Source organism: Lathamus discolor, chromosome 1 (assembly GCF_037157495.1).
Source record: "Lathamus discolor isolate bLatDis1 chromosome 1, bLatDis1.hap1, whole genome shotgun sequence".
NCBI classification, from domain to species: Eukaryota; Metazoa; Chordata; class Aves; order Psittaciformes; family Psittacidae; genus Lathamus; species Lathamus discolor.
Genome location: NC_088884.1, coordinates 112,356,241 through 112,375,748, shown reverse-complemented (window position 1 = coordinate 112,375,748; position 19,508 = coordinate 112,356,241). Strand labels below are relative to the sequence as shown.

The 19,508-nt window shown below is 40.0% G+C and overlaps 1 protein-coding gene across 1 annotated transcript in view; it reads right to left on the bottom strand.

The window, feature by feature from the left end:
- Nucleotides 1–19,508, bottom strand: part of SLC9B2 (solute carrier family 9 member B2) — a 25,867-nt gene extending 6,359 nt beyond the window's left edge. Inside the window, exons 1-11 of the mRNA XM_065691032.1 lie at nucleotides 19,367–19,508; nucleotides 16,367–16,469; nucleotides 14,578–14,761; nucleotides 13,457–13,627; nucleotides 10,596–10,738; nucleotides 8,308–8,435; nucleotides 7,248–7,423; nucleotides 6,616–6,722; nucleotides 5,339–5,488; nucleotides 3,110–3,218; nucleotides 2,759–2,895 (exon numbers count right to left, since the gene is read on the bottom strand). Of these exons, the coding sequence (XP_065547104.1) occupies nucleotides 2,759–2,895; nucleotides 3,110–3,218; nucleotides 5,339–5,488; nucleotides 6,616–6,722; nucleotides 7,248–7,423; nucleotides 8,308–8,435; nucleotides 10,596–10,738; nucleotides 13,457–13,627; nucleotides 14,578–14,761; nucleotides 16,367–16,459 (1,398 nt within the window). The 5' untranslated portion in view covers nucleotides 16,460–16,469; nucleotides 19,367–19,508. The remainder of the gene's footprint in view (nucleotides 1–2,758; nucleotides 2,896–3,109; nucleotides 3,219–5,338; nucleotides 5,489–6,615; nucleotides 6,723–7,247; nucleotides 7,424–8,307; nucleotides 8,436–10,595; nucleotides 10,739–13,456; nucleotides 13,628–14,577; nucleotides 14,762–16,366; nucleotides 16,470–19,366) is intronic.

The window sequence follows — 19,508 nt, the reverse complement described above, 5'->3', positions numbered from 1 at the left end:
AGACATCTATATTAAATACACTGAAGAATACCGTATTTGAGCTTTTTGCTCCCCCTGGTGAAATGTTTTGGCAAGATACTTAACACGATTGTCAGTCATTACTATGATCCACAGCCTCACAGAAACTTGTTTTTCTGAGAGACCCATAGGATCTGGGGGTATGTGCTGAGGGTGCTAGCACTGTGGTGTTAATGCAGCTTCCCCATGACACCTGCCTTCACACAGCAGCCTTTCTGAAGGTAGGTGAGAATGAAGCTCCTTTCACTTTGAACCATTCCTCTCAACACTGCATTTTTAAGGCCATTCATTTAAAGTGTATCAGTTTTCTGCATCAGTCAGAGGTAAAAAATACCCTGGGAAGTCTTAGAGGCCTCCACTCTCCACAATCAGTCCAGCAAACTGCCTCTTGGAAATGTGAGCACCACTGGCTATATTTCTAGCAAATACCTGGATTTCTTTGCTGTAATTATCCAAAAGCAGATGTGAGAGGGGCTGGATCATGGCATTTTCTCAGCCAGATGAGTATTCATTTAGGACAAAGCAATAGGAGATCCCAGCTGACCTAGGAATCTTGATTTGAGGTCTGCTGCTATCACTGAGTTCCTCAAAAGGAACTGAGGAAGAAAGTGACAAATCATTGCCACCTTGGCCTTGCCCTGTCAGCTAACCCCATCAGTGAAGAACTCTTCCCTCTGGCCTACAGTGGCCAGTACCAGAACATAGCCATTCTCAGTTGCCAAAGAGCTGGCTTTCCCTCCCTTGACATCACGTTGTATGAAGACTGAGGAACGTGGGTGAAGAAGCAGCCATCTCAATCCCATACAACCCTCCCCTAGTCCTTACAGCCTCCCCACAACCCTCATGCCATTTTCAAGCTCAGTCCTCTTTTCTACTAGCACCAGGACCACCTTCATTACAACAGTCCATGAGGGACCCAACTGTCTCTTCCAGCACATAAGTACCATTTGCTGTTTCTTGCTATGACCAGAGCTGACAGTCCTTTGAAGGCACAAAGGAGTACATGAGCTGAAGAAGAACAGCAATAGAAGAAGGCAAGTTTTGGAGCCTGAATGAGGAAGGAGAGGGCATCACCAGCCCATGGCAGGATTCATTCACTGTATGCCAGCAGTCTCTCTTTCAGAGTTGCATTCTTTGAGCAGTTGAACTTGGTATCTCACGGCCCAGTTTCAACCATCAAGAAGTTATTCACATTAATCTCCAATTTCTCCTGTTTATATTCCACCTCATAACTCCAACTCCATGCCTGAACAATTCTGATCCTCTCCCTGGCCTCACACCCACATATTTCGAGTAACTGTTGACTGCTAACTTCTCAGTGACTCACTGCCTGGCCAGCCCATTCACTGTATGTTCAGCTATTTTATCTCTTAAGGCACCATCAACACATAAAAATATTTCATAAAACTCTGCCAGGGCTGCTTTCAAAATAGCAGACATAACTGATACTTGGTTTGGTTTCCTCCAGAAAGGTTACAGACACCCTGTGTTTACTCAACAGAAGCGTAAGGGCTGAAGGGCCATATTCCTGTAGATGTCCATCTTACGAAGGCTCACAGGCCTCTGCTTCTTCTCCAGCCTCAGCACCTTCCTCATCCTCCTTGCTATTTATCTGAGCCTTCTGCAATAGTCTGGGCCCTGCCAAACCAATAACCAGAGCTCCAATTGGAGCAGTGATTAAGATAGCCAAGAAAGCTACTGTCAGTACATCCATTCCATACTTTTCCAGTTGCTCATCCTGATGACTTCTTGCTGTATCCAAGGCAAGAGAGCCTATTGCAGCCTGCAAGAAAGAAAACATTGGTGAAATGGAGCAAGTAGCCTTTAGCACTGAAAGAGGTAAAAATGGAGACTAATCATCTGTCAATATTTAGCATAAATTTGACATTTGTAGTACATTGAATCGATTAATTTCTAGACAGTAAATAAAAAAGTAAATGTTATACCTATGAGAACAATTTTTGCTTGGATACACTTTGAATTTTCTAAGCTAATGAGTTTATCTGGATGGTTCCCTCCCATGAAGAACATTGTTTAGCTGTCCTCTTACCTACATGTCTGGAGGCTTTGTGATTAACGAAATGGGCCAGTGTACTCTGCGTTGCAGCTGTTAAAATACCACAGAATGCATCCTGACAACAGTCAACTAGCAGCAGCTTCTGAAAGTATAGTTTGCAAATCTTGCAATAATCCTTGCCTGCTTGGAATATTAACTAACTTTTGTCTGCAGTTAATCATGCTATTTAGGTGACGCCTAAATAACTTAACAATCATTGAAATAAAGAAAGAATGCAGCCAGCCTGAGGCTTCTCTAGCCATATGGCTGTCAGACTACCCCTTACCACAAACTGAAAACCCATTCTAAGCCTCTTGATGTGACTGTTCCTGCAGACATTTCATGTATAAGAGGCAAACACTTTTGTTTTGAACGTTCTTAGAACCTGTATGTAAAGGCACAGTAATGTGCAATAGCTGGGAAATAGTTAAATCTCCTATATGTACAATTTGCTGTCATTTATTAAGAGTACAACCCAGTATGCAAGCAAAAAACCCTCACATAGAAGGCTGTCCATGCACTTTTCAAGCAGACTTACAGTGGTTTAGAATATGAACTGTCCATATCTGCACTCTGCTATTACTGAGCCTGATCCTCTCCCTATTTACTACTGTGCTAGTTATGAGGAGCTTTGCTAAGGACAACAGATTTAGCCTGGAATGAAAGTGATGTTGAACTACTTACCTGGACAGTGGCCTTGGGAATCCATGCCAATGAGATAAATATTTTCTCCTTGAAATTAAACCCAGCAAAACACACCATCAGGAATGTTGCTATGATTCGCACAACGAGGGCAATGCCCAATGTAGCAACACAGAGTCCTGCAACAAAGACAAACACTTCTCAGGACTTTTGTGCATAGGTGTCTGAGAGGAATAAGGCTCCTAAAACCATAGCTTTAAAGTGGGGTTGACTTTCATTTTTGGTTGTTTGGGGTTTTTTTGGGTCAGCCATGATCTGCTTGGCTTTAGATTTCCTTATACATATTCTTTGGAAGGCAGTAATAAAAGCTGGATAATTATTGGATGATCTTACCAACAGTTTCAGGCCTAAGAGACGTAACAGATACTTCTGCACCAATTAAACCAAAAAGAAAAGGTTGAAAGATATTCCATGCAACGGCAACAATTTTTTCTACTTCTTTCTGGAATGAAAACAAAAATAATACATAAATTCACAAAAATACAGCCACGTAGACACAAGATTTAATTAATCAAAGTGAAAATGTATCATAAAGATTGTCCAGAATTGCTGCTTGTTTGAGCTAATACTAAAAGATTCAAAATCTGTTGCGTACTTTTTGAAGGTCAGAGTGTGTAGTTCTGCCAGTAAATAAATGCTTATTATCTCAAGGAGAGAAATAAAAGTCACTGATATTTGAAGAGTGACAGAGCAGTTTACAGACAAGAGGAGGAAAATAAAAGCACAGATGGTTTCAGTATTTAGGGAGACACTGTAATTTGAACAGCTTTGCTATGAAGTTTCTGAGCCTTTGGGAACTGCATGCTTAAATGTGTTCTTCCATTTGTATCTGAGCACAGTCAGACCCTATAAATTTCAGTCAAGGCCTAAGTCTGCTTGTGCTGCACTCAGAGGCCTGTTTCCATGTGAGCAGGAGCAAAATTAGACTGAGCAAGTCTGAAATCCCATACCAGTAAAAAGTTGAACTTTCCAGTGTGATGTACTGTGTAAGGGCAATGCTGTCTTTTCTCCTTGCATTTGAATTTTACATCTAACAATTTTCCTAAAACTGCTGCCAGGATAAACAGGAATCTTCCTGTTCTTCAGTCAACAGAGTGGTAGAAAACTGTTAACACAGAAACTTCTGTAACCTTAGAGAGAACAGGGTGGAAATGTACAGACTGCTAATCAGTTTTCTTCATTTGCCTCATTTCACCTTGTCATCTCACCCTTTTTTTTAAATAGAAAAACAAACCCAAAAACTCTTTACAGATATTGGCATCCTTTCAGTCTTTTTACTGTCCACTTAACTGTTCCACCAATAGGTACTATGTTCCTTGTTCTCCATGGACAGTATTTGCCAAGTGACTTCCACCACGGATGATGGAAGGAGGAGGATGTAGGATAAAGTAGGAGGCGATAAGAAGCTCAGCAGGAAAACCTTGGAATCTCTGACTGTACCTGATAGAAAAGAGCTAAGGCATTTGAAAAGAGCATCCTTATGGCCAGAAAGCTTCATTCACTGATCAAAATAATTTAAACTAAGCATTTATAGACTGCAGAAGGTCCTTCTTTCTGAAATGGTTTAAAAGCTTTCCAATAGTGAGCTTTATCAGTTCTAATCTCCTTGAGTAGTTAAGTCCCAAGATGAGTTTTAATTCTTTTAAACTTGGACAACAAGGTAATACTTCCAGATAGAAACCATGGTTTCTTTTTCATTGTTTTAACAAACCTTGAGATCTTGCTGAACTCAGGGTCTAGATGGGGATAAGAACATGGGCTCTGCTATATCTGATCCCCTTTCTCTTCTTCTCCCCTTCTCCTACTGCATGTCTCAAGGCTACAGCTGTAGAGAGAAAGATGCCCTCAAGACATTATGTGTAGATGGTATCAAGCAAAAGAGGCAGTGAGACATACAGTGAGAGGTAAAGAAATGCAGTGTGGCAGCAAAGGTAAAAGGAAGCAGGCTTAGTAGCTAAGAAAAAGTAACTAAAAAGCAGTCTTTTGTATGTTTTTTTTATATGGCCTTATATCACCCTTAATTGTGGGTACCCTGCTCTCTTTTATCTGGAATACACTGGCTGAAATTTGGGAAAGAGAAGATGCTTAATTACTGTTTTCCATTTCACCACCCCAAAACTATGCGTAACAAAACCTCAGGGTATTCAGGCCATGCACACAACTGTATTTTGGAGGCCTGTTTGTAAATCTTACCATAAAGTGACTGTGTAAGGTTACAGACTCTCAGAGCTGGGACATAAAGCTTTGGATTCCTAGTCAAGTGCCTTGACAACTAAATCTCCTTTAAATGGCTTAAGATGTCTAAGACAAGTCTGTGAGCATTTCTCTGTCAGTATATTAGGCTCTGTACTGTATATATTCACGTAACTTTCTGTCATGCTAAATATTAAAGACTTCCAAAATAAATGTAGAATGCTTTTTTGTTTAATCCATACCCCTCCTAAAGCTTCATAAATGCATCATTATCACCCCTGACAGAAATTCAGGCCTGACAGAAACTCCTGTCAGGCTGTTCACACAAAAGGGCTTTGCTATGGTATGCTTCTTTATGTAAACATTTACCTTTTCCTCAGACCATCCAACACCTCCAACAAAAGCTAAGACTAATGTGCAGAGCCCTCCTGATCCAGGGAAGCCAAAGTAGATGCTGCCAAAAACAGCAAACATGGACAGCCCAAGTACAAAATATGATCTCTTCCATGCCAAAGACACCTGCAGCCAAGGAAAGAGACAAACAAAAAAAGTAAATTTCTTTTAGAAATAGAGGAAAAAGGTGTCTGATGATGATTTTGAAGGGAACAATTTGAAAATAGAAATTGCCATTAACCACTGTGAAAGAATCAAAGTTTTCAAGTAAGATGTGAACTGCTGGATTGAGAGGAGGGTTTTTTTTGACATTAATTCCTAAGAAATTTAAAATTTTAAATGTAATATTTTCTATCCTCTGCCCATCCAAAGTCTCACTGCCAGTAGGCTTTTTGTATCACAAGGAATATGATTCTCTATTCTAATGCCCTGCTTCAACTCTGTGATAACAGGGTTTTCTACCTGTGTGTTCAAGTACTAGAACGATTTATCCAAGGAGAGGTGAAATCCTTGACACTAGATGGGTTTGATACAGTCTTGCAGGAGACACATCTCTTCCATTGTTGCCCATTTCTATTTATCTGTTTAGTTCCTGTATCTTCTTATGGTATTTGATAAGAAGAAAATCTCGTCCCACTGAGGGCAACAGATGCTTTGCAAATCGAGATTAGGTAGTCCAGAACATATCTACTTTCTTCCACAATTTTCTATTTGCTTAATTGCCCCTTGATAGTAAATTCATCTATCATTTTAGACAGGCTTAATTTTCATTGAAAGTAACACATTGTAATTAGCACTACTTGTGTGCCCCATCACTTAACGCCTACAATCTGTCCGCTTTACTAATTTTTAATCTTAGGCCTACTGGAAAGATGCCTACACTTACTAAAGTAAATGTGTCACACATCAATCTAATTGATGATTATTTTACTGTCTGAAATGGGTATCAGACCCTTTCTCCTTTATGTGTGGACAATTCCACCACCTTCAATGAGAGCAGGGTGGCGAGCTCAGTTCCAAATTCTCCATTGGGAAGGACTATGAGATCATACATTGTTACTGGTGCAGTAAACAATCACCTGTAACACACATCCTCACTTGATAGATAAGCTTTGCAACCTGAAAGCTGTTAGTGCTGTACACAGCTTTCCCCAAAACCAGCTTCATGTGAAGCTTGGAAATTACTAAGTTAAGAACATTAACCCTTATCGAAGAGTCTCTATTTCATTAAGAGTTTTTTACTGGTTTTTTACCTGATCGTGGCTTGGGAAGTATCGAACAAACATTCCCAGAATCCCCCCAGCTGCTATGCCAACAGCAACCTCCAGTACCCCACGGAGAACATTGTACAGAGTAGAACCTATTTGGCGAAAGAAAAATGGTTTCAGTAAGCTATACATAGACTTTTCATGCACAAAACACACTGTACACCTACGAGGGTGATTCCAGCGCAGTGTCTGCTTTAAATTACTTGGGGCAAAGAAATTCAGGATGGAACATACAGCCCTGAAAGAACTGGATAGTGCATCTTTCTCTCTCTGGAAGTTCATGCCAAGAAAGAAGCTAGAGAAAAAGCCACTCTAAGAACACTGCCAAACCCAGGGATATTTGAAAGCATTATGTTGGGAATGCAGGACAAGGCTTGGCATCTAAGGGAGCAGAGAGGGAAAAATGTTCTCTGAAAATTGTTGTGACCCACAACTCAGAGCAGACAATGTTACATCAGGACTTTCGATCATGAGTAACTTCCCTCTCAATATTCAAGTCCATACATGAAGTTTATAAGGATATGTCATTAACATACAAACCAGTCAGTTAGAGCACATGTTCTTCAAAACATCACTGTTTGTTCTGGATTTCACCACACACAGATTAACCAGCATACCAGAAGAGAAAGCTATTCCAAGGCAAGTGTTGAAGCCTGTGATAGCCAGAATGTCATCAATGCTGCCAGCTGCCATTAGCAAAGTTGGGACACCTTTCTCCACCCCATATCCCCCAGCTTGTAAAATCAGCATTGAGGGAACCACCACAGCAGGGGAGACTGCACCTAGAACAAAACTGAAAATACATAGGTTCAGCCTCTCTTAAAGTACTGAACTGAAAAACCTCAGAATGTTCTGACCCCAATTCTTTTAAAGCATAAATAAATCTTTACATAAGGTATTTTCCTTACCTTTCCCTGCTAATTACAAGCAGGGGTATTTCTACACACATTTGCAATCATCTCTTTCTTCCTGCCCAACTCAATAGTATTAAAAATAAAGGGCTCTAAGACTTGAGCCTACACTGCAGGCCAATTATGCTCCCTGATATATGCCTTAATTGTCCCATTTAGGAACCTAGTCTAGACATGCTTATGACTCAGTAGCCCAGTTCCTTCTCATAAAAATCAGTGTGTGGCATAGGAGGAATTCATCCATCTTGTTCCAGTATCTGCATCTGGACCTATTCTACCAGTTTAGATAGAAATAGATGGAAAAGGTTTCCTCTTTAAGGATATTACTCCAGAATATAACATGCCATATCCTTATTCTTGACTTGTGACAGGAAGACTGTCCTACGTGCATTTCTCTACAAGGAAATTTTGAACTCCAGCATGCAAATTCTCCAAATTGTGGTATCATTTTCTGTTCCTAGAAGCCCTCTGTGTTGTGGTTGAAGACTCAATGGTCACACCAGCCTTCTTCAAGTGCTCAGATCACAAACACAGAAGATTAATGATGCAAGACTCGTCCACAGCCTGGAAATGTGACCTTTAAATTAGCCACAGAGCCAGACATGAATGGGAAGCAAACAACCACAGGGGCTAAGCACAGCTTCCTAACTAACTGGCATTAAACTGAGGTCTCCTTTTGGTGCAGAGAACTAACTGCACTTGGATCATTTAACTGTAGCATGAAAACAGACACATTTGTCATACAGGAGAAAAGAGAGTACATTACCCTAAAACAAATCCCCACTGCCATGGTAAATGCATGAGCAAGTAGGCAAAAACAGCAGCTGTGCATGTTTCTGAGATGCATGGTCCAAAGGAAAGCCGTAAACAGACTGCTTTGAGCTTCTTAAGAGCCTGCAATATACAAACACATTCAGACATTAGTCTCAGTACCCTTCCTTGTCTTTATAGAGAGGAAATAAATGTACAATCTGATATGGTTTATGAAAAGAATCCTCTCTGAGCTGCAGTACAGGATGTGACAGCTTTACATGGCCTAAGCCTGAGACAGGCTCAAGTGCCACTGGATTTGGATATAAAATTCCAAGTGTGGCAGTGAAACCCACTGAATCTAGGGCCATCAAGGTTCCTGCATGTCACAGGAAGGAGGGGCAGAAAATTCTGTTTGGCTTCTTGTGCAGAGCAAGCTAAATGTGAGAGGCTGGACAGGGATCCATTTGAAAAGTGCACCCTCAACACAGCTGACTTACCCAGTTACTTGAGGCCATTTGCTCCATCCACAGCAGAATTTGCTATAATCCCACAAGTTGCACAAGCATCCCCCCAAAAAAATAGTTTTCCCACATCAGTAAATCATGAAAAGTTGTAGAACCACATACACTTGGCACAAGGAGCCAAGTGTTTCTTCCAGCTGTCCCTCATTTGATATTCAGGGCATATAAAGTTCCATTTGGCTCAGCAACTTCTATTAAAAATTTTCTCTAAACCAGAGTATTTACATGTAACAGCTGCCTTTAAAAGTTAGTCACAAACATGACTCTGCTAGGACAGGTCCCTAATTTTGACATGTGGGGATGACAGGGGGAAATGCAGTGAGTTACACTTTTTACCAGCATAATTAGGGCTGAGAATTACCAGAGCAACCTACATCTTTGTCTTCACAGCTTCAATTACACCAGGAGCAATTGTAACTGCATCAAAGCATTGCTCCAGAGCTTCGATTGCCACATGGGAGAAAAATGAGTCAAAAGACAAAGCTCCCTTGGCAAAAAAAGAAAAAGTTGTCATGGAATATAAAGAAAAGCCATCTCCCAGAACTGGGCATCCAAGCTGTGTGTAACAGGATGCTCATACAAGCTTCAATGTCTTAGGAAAAGAGACAATCGTAATCTAGGAAACCAGGTATTTTTCCAGAATGACCACACCCTATTTTCCTAAATATCTGAAGCATTGGCAACTCCCAAGTCTTCCTTGGTGAAGTAAAATCATTTTAGTTGTTCTGAACTAGCTGTACTTGACCTAAGTTTTCTATAAACTTCAAGTGGCCCCTTAAAAGGTTAGGGACCAATATGGTACAGCTTTATTTCAGCCAGCTGATTTTGATTAAGCAAAACTCACCTTCATTAATTTATGGGATGTCAAGTTTAATGGTGTGCAGCGAAAGACTATTTTTTTTGTTCACAGGAGCATTATGGACTTCATTGTGAACAGAAAAAACTAATTGTGATGTGAAGCATTGTTTCTGTAGTGCAGCAGGACTCAGGTTTGCCAGTAACGTATTTGCATTAAAATGGCAATGATTCAAAAAAAAAAAAAAAAAAAAAAAAAACCCAAAGAAATAAAGAAGTAAAAAAAGACACACAAGTTTGGATGTTTTAGTTGGCTGGGTTTTTTTGATTTGCGTCAACAACAAAACAAAAGCAACATTCTTTTCCAAGGATTGGGGATCCTTTCCATTACTTGTGTTAGTTTGTCAGTATAAACTGACAGGGAGTTTGGCAGGGAGCATAAACTCTTCCTGACAAACCCGGGGGTACATGTCCTCGAGATGGTCTGGTCACAAAAATTCAGGAAATTTGTTTAAGGCAAGGGGAAAATGGTCATAAAATCAGTTTTCTTCAGGTAGTTTTTTGATTGCTTGCCTGCTTCACAAACCCAACTGCCAATATTAACACACATATAGCTATACAATAAAAACTATGCCTTCTGTTATTTACTGTGAGGGTAGTGAGACACTGTAACAGGTTGCCTAGAGAAGTTGGGGTTCCCCCATCCCTGGCAGTGTCCCAGGCCAGGTTGGATGGGGCTTTGAGCCACATGGTCCAGTGGAAGGTGTCTCTGCCCCTGGCAGGGGATTGGAATTGAATGAGCTTTAAACCCAAAACCCAACCCAAACCATGCTATGATTCTGTGATCTAATTTGCAGATCCTTTAAGGCTTCACAGTTCAATATTTTTAACAGAACCAATTATTAACTATTTTTTTTTTGAGGGTTGTTGTATACATTGCTTCACACAAACAGCTGTTGCCATACATTTACAGCTGTTGCCATACCTTTGGATCTAGGCCAAGTCCTGCTCGGGTCAAGATAATTGAAAGAGCAATATTCCTCAGTGCTGCCGACCAGCGCAGATTTATCTGGACGATGTCACTAATGAACCATATATTTCGGATCAGGAAGCCAGAAAGTAGCATCCCTTAAATGAAAGCAAGTAAGTGCCTGTCAAATTATTTGTTTTTATTGCACAAGAAAAGCTTGCATAGCATTCTAAAAATAGACACCATATTATGTATTTATGAGAGATGAAGAAACAATGTTCTGAATTATTAACCATGTTTTAACAATGGTGACTAAAGCATGGAAAGAGAGAGACATGTTTAAAGCAATGAAAGTGGCCTAAGAACACACCAGATCACCAATTAATAAATCCACAGGATGCTGACACATAGCTTTAGTGCGAGTCTACAGAATTCAGCTTTGTTCACCCGGTACAGGTCATTCTTGCCATGAGCAAAGACCCCTCTGCATCCTTAAAGATATTTTTCTTCTTAGCTTGTTTTAACATGAAAAGAGGAAGATTGTCTAATACTGTGTATTTACCTCAGAAGTTGGAAGTCATTAAAAATCCTCTTAGGTGTAAGAAATGCAGGTATCAGAGGAACTGTAATGCTGAGTTCATTGGGAAATACAATCTAAACCAGCTAACTTAGACATTTTAAAAGTCTCTGGCAATATAACTTTTATGCAAAGAGGGAGAAAAAATCAGGAACTTAGTCTTATCTTCTACTTCAGCTACTTGCAAGATCCAACCTTTTGCAAATATTAGCAAAGCTACCTCATCAGAGACTTCCTACAAAGCTACAGGAACTGTGGTTCTGGAAGGATACGGAAAAGTACAGGGAAGTTTGACTTGAAATGTAGATCTGCAGAGATTCTTGTAGGTCCTGATGATTCAAACATACATTTTTGTGTCATAAATTTATATTAGCCATATAAAGAAACAGGAAACAAAAAAGACGAAAAGTAAACACTGCTCAGGTTGGTCCCAGCTTGGTGTGAGCCTTGGCTGTGGACTTGGTTTGTCCCGGAACATACTAAATTTTTGGACATTGTTCTTTCCACCACCTCCCAGGAAAAAAGATGGCATAAGCAATGTGCCTCATGACAGTTATATCAGGCTAGCATAATGATCACATGTTCTTTGCAATGTTTGCAGGAGGTCCAAATCACTGGAGCTACCCTGATCTAGAAATCTAACCAACAAATCAAAAAACACCACCTCAATGGGTATCTATCTTCACTGTTCTGCTCCATGTTGCCTGCTACAGAAACCTCTCTGCAATGTGTGCCTAAAATATACTAGGTGACTGTTTCAGTAGCAATTTCACTCCATTTCTTCCTGAGACAGAGGCTCACTATAATGTGCTTAAGTGCTCAGCCATCCACATTACACTCAACTGCACCTAGCAGAAACGGATTAAAGGCACGTAAGAGTACAAGAACTGTACTACCAGTGTGAAAAAGAGTATTCAAAGCCATTGTCCATCTTTTCCTCTGACTTACAGATTTCTCCATTTTTCCTCAAAGACTGGGGATCTGAATGATGAACTCTGTCCTAAGCAACTCAACAGACGTCTGCTGTCATGTGTTTAAGTTTCTGTTGCTCAGGATTACCTGTTTGACAAGCAGTTTCATGCTCAACTCATAATTTTTTAGATGCAGATTTAATTTAAAAAAGAAAAAAGCAGAATCCACATGGTCAGAATTTTTTTTTTTGTTTTACCTTTTTTTCTCTTTATTTACCAAGAAAGGGCAGAATCCCTGTGTGTTATGTTCTGTATTCATGTCATTGCAGGCAGATATGCAACATGCAAAACTTCCCTCCCTCTCATTTGAATTTATTCTTACTCATGAAATTAAGCAGTGCAAGAACACACATGCTGCCTGGACAGAGCTGTATATGATTCTGTCGCGCCCTTCTGTAAGCAGTGCTACTGTGTGAAGCACAACACCAGCTACGCAGGTTATAAAATCTCACCTGTGCACTGCAGGCAGGTATTTGTAGCCTACTCTGCCATGAAATTTTACTGTCTGTCAACAGCTTTACTCATTTATGCACTAAGCACAGTAAGGGGGGGGGTATACAACTGGTGAGAAGAACCTGAAGCTTCATTTTTCAGCTTCATTGACATCGCAGCACTTCACAATGTTGTACTGATCTAACCAAAACCTCCTTTAGGAAGGGAGTCTGAAAAGGTTCTGATGATGCCAGAATTAAAGTCATTGTCTATTTTGCATTTTTACGTAAAATAAGATGTGTATATGAAAAAAATGTTATGGTTGATTCAAAATAACTCTCTTCAAAAGAATTACTCCTTGTGGTCAGTTTTATTTTCTCAGGTTTCAGTTATCTTGAGAAAAAGGATGGAGAAAGGAATTGCTCTGGACTACCAGTAGTAGGGAATTCTTGTAGTGTTTTCTTTGGAAAACACTTTCATTGCGCAAGATACATATGAAACTGCTCAGCAATAATTTCCTTATGAATTAATTATTCTACCATAATAGCAGGTCTAAATTAAGAATCCTTTTTGGTAACATTAAACCCAACTTTTAAGGAACTGTGACAGAGGGGACTGAAGGAAAATAATCTTAGAATCTGTATGTATACAGTTCTCTGTTCCCCAAAGATTTAAAAAGAGAGCCTTAGTAACATACAGGCAATTTCACCTGAGACAGAATGGGGAATTTTGCACCTTCTCAGAGAAGACCAGATAAAAGTCACTTGGAAAAGCTACAGATTTTGAGTGTGACACAGTTTGTTTATTCCCAATCCAAACATACCTAGCATGCAGATGCTATCTGACAGTTTAAACCACTCAAATAGGTAGGAAGAAATGAAGGAAGGATATCTTACCCAGAAGAGCAGGGAGAGGGGGTAGAGTTCGTATTTTGATGAATCCAAAAATTTTCCCTCCGATGACAGCAAAAAAATAAAGAAACAGAATTCCAAACAGATTGCCACCTGGGAGACACTCAGCCCCAGTGATGGACCAAACCACAGCCCAAATCAGGACCACGACTGCAACTGGAACAAAACAGTAAATATTCATATTTAGTCATTTCTCAGGGATGACTTTGTTTGCCATTACACCATTTTTGTTTTTCTACTAATGAAAACAGTACCCTGACTTCCAAAATAAAATCACTTACTTTAAAAATTAGCTTAATCATAACAATATGATTAATTCATCTTTGATGCTCCCTAAACTGATGTTCTGATTTTATAGATGTTAAGATACTTTAAAAAATGGTACCAAGAACATCATTAGGGACCAGAAAGTACTGAGTCAGCATTGAGGCCACTGTGGAAAGCACTTAACAGGTCCTGAACTTAAAGCAAAGACTTTAACTTATCTTCCCTTTGCATGTCTTTGGCTACTTCAAAACTGCAGTAAGAAGGCAGTGTCTTTTGTTAGGAAAAGTCTTAAATAACTGGTTATCCAGGCATTCTCTTCTGTGAGCCTTCAGTGTAGGGCACATCTTAAACAGAATGGGTCAGTTTGCCATGTAGTTAGGAGGATTCTTGGCTTTACACACCTACAGTATTAAGGAACAAAAGAAGTTATCTCTGCCAAGACTCATATTTGTTGCCTTAACTCAACAAAAAGCCATCTAGTGTGACAAAAAATCTTACTGTGTTTATAATCATCCTAATGCTCCCACACCAAAACAAACTATCAAGATGAGAATCAGGAGGTCTTTCTTCTGATTAAAACAATTTGCAATGCAAAAACACACCTGCCATGCTAAGCACACAAGAGAGGATGGAGGAACAAAAGATATACATTCAAACCTTTGTTTCACCTGATTTGTTTTTTTTTTTTTCCTGCTAAAACATTGAAACAAAAGTACAATATGTAAAACATAGCTATTTCCCTTTATTATTTTCAAGGACAATGGACAAATATTATCACATCCAGAGAAATGAGTATTTCATTTGTCATTTTTTTGTTTTAACTAGACTCTGGTACATACCATTTGTCACTGTTCGGGACAGTAAACCTTGAGGAGGACATGTAAGTATTTGGCTCCATGTTCTTGCAGGTATCGAAGACCCTGACTTTGGTTCCAGAGGTTGCTGAGCAGAGTGATTCAGGAGAGCAGTTTCTTCTGTTTGTATATTCCCACCAGTACCTTTGGCATCTACTGCTGGTCCCTCCTGAAGAAAAAGAATGACACTCCCTCAGAAACAGCACTGTATATACCTGAAGCAGTGAACAAGACGTGAAATCAGCTATGATGCATGAATTCCACACTGTCTACAGATTACTACATTAGTTAATTAGTTCCACTTCAAGCTGAAATTGCAGCCACTAATTTCCAGCAATCCAATATACCACAGACTTTTAACTATTGCCATAAGAATGGTCCAACTTTGTAGTATTTTCTTGATTTTTGGTGATGTGTTTGTTTTTTGCATGGCAAAAAGAGCTGCATGTGAAAGACTCTGGGCCATTTGCCTTTTTATCTGCAACTGACAGGACTCCTGTCCCAGTACAAATAAGAGCTGTTCATATTTGATGAAGAAATGATATTAACAGGCCAGGTTCAGGTTGTCTTGTATACAAGCTAAATATTTGTTAATATTTTAAACAATTTGATAAGGTTCCACTTCCAGTCTAGATTTCACAATATAGCTAATGATAAGCATCATTCCAGTGAGACAGTGTCTTTAATATAACTCCTAAATAATTTCTGTTGCAAAGCCTTGAACCAAAATAACAAAACTACTTACGATTAGAGATGAAAGAAAAGCTGTTCAGTGCAAGCTTTACTTACATGATCCATTGCTGGAAGTGTCAAGCTGGTAAGTCAAGGTAGAGATGGAGAAATACTACCCTAGGAAGAATGTTTCCTTGAAGCTGTTCTCTGATACTGATTCATCTACTTATCCCTCTTTATAGCCAAAGTGCTTTTTGACCATTTTTGGATATGTGTCTCACTTCATTTTAGGGTCCTTATTTTGACAAGTTCATCATCTGCCTTCTCCTATGATTATTCACCTTCATGTCATCTCACTGTCATAGCATGGACATGGAGTTCTTGCCTATACTGTGGTTTGGCCCTCCTCCAGTAACAGTTCCCCATTTCCAATTTTTTTTTTCTGTCTTGTTTCTCTGTCTCTAGATATATATATCTCCCTTACTCAGAGTCACAGTTGGAACACAAATCTTGTGAGCTTTCAGCATTTACTTGTTTATCTACCCTGTGATCACCAGCTACCAGTGTGTATGAAGACACACCATACAGTACTTATCTTTACAGTCAATACTGTATGTTTACTCTAAAGTGCCTTTTAACTTAAGAACTTTATTCTTACTTGCATTTACAGCAAATCTTTTTTAAAGTTAGAAGTTTCCAAGAACACTGGAATTATGCATACAGAAGTTAAAAACTGGGGGAGGTGTTTATTTTTCTTAGGTAAGGAAGACATGCAGAAACAACTTTAAGCAAGTGGACTGATAGGCACAATTTGAAAGCAAAAGAAGCAATTTTAAGGCCACAAAATTCTCTTAAATAGCTGATTGTAAAATATAAGCTGATGCATTTTCCACTTAAAGCTGAAATTGCAACCACTGATTTCCAGCAATCGAACATACCACAGACTTAAAAAACCTGAACATTTGTTAATTGTAACAAATTCCTACTGAGGTTTCTCTCTGTGTTCCCTTCCAATGTAGGGATTTTAATGGGTGTAGAAAGAAAAAGGAAAAGGAAGGTACCCTCTGACTGAAATTGTACTTTGAGACCCTAAATTAATTACCTCACTTTGCTCATGCAAGGGAATCATGCCATTTCTCTCACATATTGATGGCTCAAAATCTTCATTATCTTTTACAGCATCCTCCTTTACCATTGTTGCAAACCTAAGGAAAGCAATAAAGATAGAAAAGTTAGAGAGAAGCACATAATGCTATTTTCCAGATTGAAGGCTTCTCAGTGATTTTGCCTCCTTCCCCATAGATCAGGCATTTGGAATTTAATGGTTTTTGCATGCCTGTGTATGCTGCATGTAAAAGCAAGACAGGAACTAACAGAACAGTATTAAGGATACAAAGTCAAGCACTAAAAAAATTGAATTAAGAAGTCTGAGTTGTAGAATCACAGTGATCTGTGCTAACCTGTTATTTCCTCCTTTAAAGAATGGCTGTTATGTATATATATACATACACACACATATATACATGTATATATTTGTACCTCCTATCAGTGCAACATAAAGGTTATTTGCTGTCAACGCCACATACCAAGACCATTAGTTCTGAAAGTGTCAGAGTCTCTGTGTGCACGGCAGTGTAAGTAACTATTTCATAAAGCTAAGAACAACTGTAGTTTCTAAAGCACACACACAAGGGGACACTTTTTCTGTAACTTAAACCTGGCCAGATCCAGCTTGATTTTCAGGGGAATTTTCAAGAACATGCTTCTGTTAGATGCGATTATTCACAAACATGCTGACTGCATATCTAAGGAGAAGATGCCTCTTTGAATGAAGATCAGAACTATGCACAACTTGCACTCTATAATCAGATGAAGCTAATAAAACATGGCTCTTTCTTACTGCTTATGTCCCATGGAGATACGTCTAACAGTAAGAGATAAGGTCCGAGTTGTTTGTGGGTAATTGTCATTGTACTTACTCAGTCTAACCGATCTATTTCTTGTCCCATAGATGCCAACAAGAGATATGGTGGTGCACTATTCTGTGTGTTGGAATTGGTTTTGTATGAATGTTTACTGTAGTTTCACAGGTGCAGGTAAGCAAAAGTCACAGACAGTAAAGGTGTGCATATATTCTCTAACTACATTTCAGTGCTAATGGTATTTTTTGGAAGTCTTTTACATTGCTCTGGCCATAGAAACATTGCTCAAGTTAAGCAGAACTTCTGAGTCAAGAAATTCCTTCCTTGCTAGATTGCTGGGAACAAGCCAGAGAGCCAATTCTCACAATTATCAAGCCTTCAGTTTATAATGACATGCTTCATATTTGAGAACAATTGGTGCCATGAGCAAAGACAGAGGCTATTGTAACACTGGGGTGGTTCTGTTTGAGCTGTTCTGATATTAAATTGTCTTGAGACATGGCCAAGGCACAGAGGAAGAGTACAGAGCCATAGGCAAACACTTTCCATGTCTTCTAAGGTAATAGTTTGGTTTTCTTTCCTTTGTAAATGTAAAATGTTCATTTGTTCCGACTCCAGTACTTTTTTATATTTTTAATTACTTGTTGTGGAACCAAACAGTTGTGGTCTTGAAGCTTTTTTAATGAAGTGATATCACACACACACACACACCCCCCCCCATAGGGATTGCTAATACTTCTATTGGGGCTGGGAATCCATGAATACCAGTATACTAACTGAAATAGAACGTATGAGCAACATACCAGTGCCTACCTCCTTCTTTCCACCTACCATTTCCTCGGGGTATATGTACTTAATTTTGTCATTCTGAAGAGTGTGTGGGTAAGGGACAGAAGGATAGTGCTCTCCATCCAGCTGTGTATGGGCAACATCCCGGTTCTTGAGATCACATAGTTGTTGACAGAAAAAACATTAATACTTCTGAGAAACCCTAGTCCACCTCAACAGCTTCAGGTCCGAAATGCATAGTTCAGAGTAGCGTATTTGACTAAGCAAGGATACTGGATGTTCCACTTGAGTAAGCAAGGATATTGGATGTTCCACTTAGCAGGAATCGTTTCAAGGTGTGAATGAGGAGTCCGACAGTGTACCTGCTGTCCTTGACTGTTTTGCACCACATCTTTACCCTCTTAGGTTCTTGATACTGCTACTTTCAAGTAACAGCCAGTTGGATTAATGAGACCACAGTGAGTAGCTAGTAGTCGTGGGGTTTGGTGTTCATGGTATTTGGTTGTGGTTTGTTTTGTGTTTTTTATGGGTTTGTTTTGTTTTTCAAACTTTCACCCCTATACAGACAAAAATCAGTGATTGAGAAATCATAGAGCAGAATTCATACCCCAAGATTAAGGTCTGTACCATGGAAACCAGCCAATAAGAGGCTTATTTTAGTACCTCCCTGTAAAATATACTTTCCTTATTTTGAAACCAGAAAGGTTTATGTTAGAGCTTTTCATTTTATTGTTTTTAATGGGTAGGGAGGAGGAAAGAGAGGGAGAGCTGAAGAAATAGCTGTTAGGGGCCGCGTGCGGATGGCTGTATTATTAGCTCTATTGCTCTGGTGACCTGTCATAGAATCATGTAACAGGGTTGGAAGGGACCTTCAAAGGTCATCCAGTCCAACCCCCCCTGCAGTGAGCTAGATCAGGTTGCCCGGACCCACATCCAGCCTGGCCTTGAATGTCTCCAGGGATGGTGCATCCACCACCTCTCTGGGCAACCTGTGCCAGTGTTTTATCACAGTCGTAAAGAGTTTCTTCCTCACATCCACCCTCAGTCTTCCCTCTTTTAGTTTAGAACCATTACACCTCATCACAAGAGGCTAAAAAGTCTCTCCCCAGCTCTTTTATAGGCTCCTTTTAAGCACTGAAAGGCCACAATAACGTCTCCCCGGAGTCTTCACCAGGCTGAACAACCCGCACATTCTTCTGCTGTGTACACACACGGTACAGACAAGGATACAAGTAAAACACCACAAATCCTGTCAGAGCAACTAACATTCACAATGATAATAAAAAAGACCGAACAAGAGAAACCCAAACCACACACCACCGCCCACGACGAGGTAAGTGATACACCTGATAACCCTCCTTCGCGCCTCCCTGCGCAGCCCGCCGCCTTACCGTCCGGCCGCAGCGATGGCGATGCAGAGGGGCAGAGGCCCTCCCTGGGGAGCGGTGCCAGGGACGGGGTCGCTCGCCGTGCAGCTCTGCCAGGGCTGGTCCCGCAGCGGTACCCCGCTCCCTGCGAGCAGCGGCACCGTTG